At 41.9% G+C, this 4,177-nt stretch overlaps 1 protein-coding gene across 1 annotated transcript in view; it reads left to right on the top strand.

The window, feature by feature from the left end:
• The first annotated feature begins 2,324 nt into the window (after nt 1–2,324).
• The window catches only part of NINJ2 (ninjurin 2), a 45,204-nt gene continuing 43,351 nt past the window's right edge, over nt 2,325–4,177 (top strand). The window contains 1 exon segment of the mRNA XM_010143601.1: nt 2,325–2,477. Coding sequence (XP_010141903.1) covers nt 2,325–2,477 — 153 coding nt within the window.

Here is a 4,177-nt window from a genome sequence, read left to right as displayed (position 1 = left end):
CTGCGTCACAATTAAGAGTTACTAGAAAGATAGCCTGAAAAATGTAGTCCTTTGTGATTTCATTTATTGACAAGTAAATCTTAGTTATAACTGTGTTCACTGAGGTGCTTCCTTCTTGGGCAGTTACTACAATTCAAATTAAACTAAACCCTCTCCCCTTTCTTACAGTTTTTTGCTCTGAGCTTTGCTTTCAATGACATAGATAAACAATTTCCAAGATAAATTTTATTATTTGAAGTTTTCCCATTCTAAAGTGTTTGGTTCCAGACAGTTCAAGGGAGGCCAATACAGCCATTGCTACTAATACGCTTTGCAGAAAGATTCTTTCATGTTATCCTGGGAGAAGGCATCAGGAACCTGGTTTCATTGTAGTGCCTACAAGAACACAAGGGTTACTTTAAGTTTTGACTGATTTCTGTTGGTAATATGAGGTCATAGTGCAAAATTATTACTCTTTGCAACACCTCTCTGCAGAGTGGGAGGGAAAAAAAAGCGGCCCTAGCATAGCATTTAGATGTACTAAGAAAAAATAATTTTAAAATGGCACATTGTTATTATGCCATGCAGCTTTGTCTGAAATTTGTACACTTGTGGTATTCATTGATTGAATAAAATGATAGATACTTCATTCCCATCTGACCACTGGAAGATATTTGGGACTTGTTTTTATGCTTATGGCACTTGTAGGGATGAAAAATCTTTGGCCAGACTTCGTGGATCATTTGCTGGAAGTCTGTTCACAAAGGACCTGCACACTTGAAGGCCTTTTAACTCCCAGGAGTGCCTCCACAAACACAGTGGACACCTTTCCAGTGTAAATTACCTATTAAAAACCAACATTTATTTATAAACTGATCAACCATAGCATCTTTGTGTAAGTATACTGAACCAGGTATTTATCTGTATTAGCATCTGTGCAGCAGTGTACATACAGGGAGGTTTTACTTAACATCCACATTCCCATCAGGAAAGCAAGTCAACACAAGTGGCAAATAGCTGCATTTTGGGTTAAATGCTCCTTACATTAAAGCAAAAGAAAAGGGCAGAAGCCGATGGGTGCTAAAGAGTAGCAATGAGTAGCCTCTTTCCCCTCACGTCCCTTTCCCTGTAAACTCAGACAATCACTTCAGTGCTAGTAAGACACAGAGATCTTAATTTTAATTCAAAACTAGGAACCAGAAGGGTGGCTTTTGACTGTAGAATCAGTTTTGTGGTTCCTGATGGGCTTTCAGCCTTAGGCCATACTCTAAGGATGAAATGAGCCATATCCTAGCCCTGCTTTCCTATGTGACATTAGCCTGGTCCCTAAACACTTCTCACTGCTTCAGTTCATGCATCTATAAGTTAAAAAAAAAAAATAGAAGCGCTCTTTGAGACTAATGCAGAGAGGCTAAACTCATCAGCACTTTGAAATGAATTTGCAGTACTAAGCACTGGTATTTTCTTTGCAAAATGAGACCTTTTGCGGGGAAGCATCAATGCAACGGGATCATCTACTGACAGACTTGTCAGCACTTCCAGTCAGGCTGAAGTACCAGAACATGCATTTGGCTAAACGACTTAAACAGAATATATTACTTACCGTAAATTTTCTATGTGGCTGTAACTACAGAAGCCAAATATGCCTATCTGGTAGTACAGAATAGCAGAAAAAAATCCTCTAAAATCTAGAGAATTACACTGATTTTTCTGCCTGAGGATTCCACTAATAATAACAACATGTTTTTCTACACTGCAACTTGATTCTGGCTGGGTAGGTTTCCATTCCAGTGTCATTTGTAGTTGCTTTTAACTTAAGAAAAAAGCAAGATTTAATTTCAGTTCAGACCAGACATATCAAATTCAACTAAAAAAAGAGTTGGGGAGGGGAAAGGAAGGACATTTTGTCTGGGGAGAAAAATGAGAAGAAGGGACTGTAAAGAGAGTAAACTGCAAATTTTATCTGAGGTGTAACAGTATCTTTGCAGCAGTAGCAGCTAGCAGGCACAACTTTCTGGACCTAACCACTTCAACCGTTAGTTTTTCATCCATACTCTCTGCTGTGTGCTGGCAAGAGAGGGAGAGATCAGGATCGGTGCTGTGGCTGCACAGCCCATGCCAGGAACCTCTTGGTACACTGGCTGCATCACTGCGTCCTAGCCCAAGTGAGCTCATGTGGCTCAGCTGGCCCCGAAGAGGTAGCACATACATGTAATGAACACAACTGTCATGGAAAGTCTAAGAGGGACACTTGTTCCATGGACTGCAAGGACAATGAAGAATTGGTGTGCCACCCCCTCTCTCGCCCCCCAGCTGATGCCAAGGCGGCCGGCCGCTGCTGGCAGATGAATAGCAGGTCTGTTCCAGCAGCTGCGCGTCCTGGTCCAGCAAAGTGAGAGTCTCCGGGAGTGCAGACTGCTCTGCTCCGTGCGCCGTCTGCAGAGGAATAGTCCTGGGGCAAAAGGATGACCTCGGAAGGGGAAAGCATCAATCTTCAAGTGAGTCCATCTCTGGGGGAGGGAGAAGCAGGGGGGGAAGATTCCCAGTTTGGGGTAAATATCTACCGCTCCTATCATTTGCTCCTCAGCTTTGACAGCCAATTTCACTTGAAAACTCGGTGCTGCTTTTTCCTGCTGTTCTCCTTTGATGAAATGCTAGTGGCAGGATCTCTGCCCAGTTCTGCTGGGAGCTGTTACGAGCCTTTCTCCAGAGGAGTGAGGGTAAGAAGAGTGGTATCATTAAAAAGAGCTGGTTTTAGGGGAAGAAGGGGCAGCAGAGGCAGAAGTTAGCCTTTAGCTCGCAGAAGGAGGCAGCACATACTTTACAAGCTGCAAAAATCTGAGCCGTTCCTCATCTCACAAAGCCTTTCTCTGTTTGGCAGAAAGTGCTCCCAATCTGGAGAGAGGGAAAAGAAATAAATACAGCAAATGCTGAGGGAGCGCAGAGGCCAGGGTTTCCTATGTAAGGTTTATAGAGAAACAAAACCTCTTGGTGAAGCTCTTTCAGTTCTCTGTGTTCCTCTTCTGAGTGTTTGTGTTTTTTAAAAAGGGTGTTTCTTGTGCTCAGCGTGTGTTCTAGGAAAGGGCAACTACCCAAGGGTTTGGAAAAAGAAACTATTAGAGATGAAATGGAATCAAAAGCCCAGATCACAAACACCCATCAAACTTGAAAAGTTCAAGTCCAGATCCACGCTTCAGACAACTCTGGAGAAGGGAAGAATATGAAGCATTGCCCGGGGCACAGCTTCTAGCCCTGAGTAAGTTGGCAGCAAGGTCCAAATTCTGCGGCTGATGTTTCTGTCTGTAATGGTCTTAACCATCCTTAGGCTTAAAAGTGGGGATATCTATCTGATATTTGAGGTGTCAATTTTCATTTCTTTAGCCCATGTCAAAGAAACTAAAATGGAAAGATTTGTGCCCTTAGAAACAATCAGGACATTTATCCTTAACTAGAAAGAAAGATTAGGATTTCCTGATCCTGCAGAATGTACCTCTACTGAGATAAAAGGTGCAGAGCCATTTTTGAAGACCTGGGAACAGTTATGCTCGGATAAGAGACATGATAACCGAGGAAGATACACAGGTAGTGGTGACTGTTGGTGAAAATGTACTCTATTTAGGACTGAGGAAAAATTAGGCTTTCCTAGAACTAGATAATGAAAGGGAAAATACAGCAATCAATAAGCCAGAAACTGGGGACAAAAGGCGAAGAGGACAAGAAAATTAAGCTAAATAAAAAGTCACATTAACTCCCTGTACAGTAAGTAAGTCCTTCCAATGAGAAGTTTCAGGTCTGTTGTAGGTTTGAAGCTGAAGTTTCATAGATTAAAAAATCAGCTTCACAAATTAAAATTATCATGGGGTTTTCTCTTTCAACCCATCTTGAGGTTAAGTGTAGAGGCAAAAGTGATCTTCAGCATCTTCAGTCTTTTCAATACTCAAATAAAGAAGCCCAGAAAGTCAAAAGTTCCTTGAGTTACAAAACTGAAAAGAGCATACCCTCATGTTTCTAGAGCAGGAAGGCATAGAGTGTTTCTATCTACCTCTACGCAGGTTGCCACAAGAAAAGTTATTCTGCTGAGATTTTCTTTGTGGCACCTTACAGGGATTTCTTTAAGCCACCGGACAGAATTAAATATAGGGGATTGCACACAGATTCCTCCATGCTTATGATGATGAGGAAATATACAGTGCTAGCA

Source organism: Buceros rhinoceros, unplaced genomic scaffold (genome assembly GCF_000710305.1).
Source record: "Buceros rhinoceros silvestris isolate BGI_N320 unplaced genomic scaffold, ASM71030v1 scaffold4909, whole genome shotgun sequence".
Taxonomy (NCBI): Eukaryota; Metazoa; Chordata; class Aves; order Bucerotiformes; family Bucerotidae; genus Buceros; species Buceros rhinoceros.
This window is presented reverse-complemented; position numbering and strand designations above follow the sequence as displayed.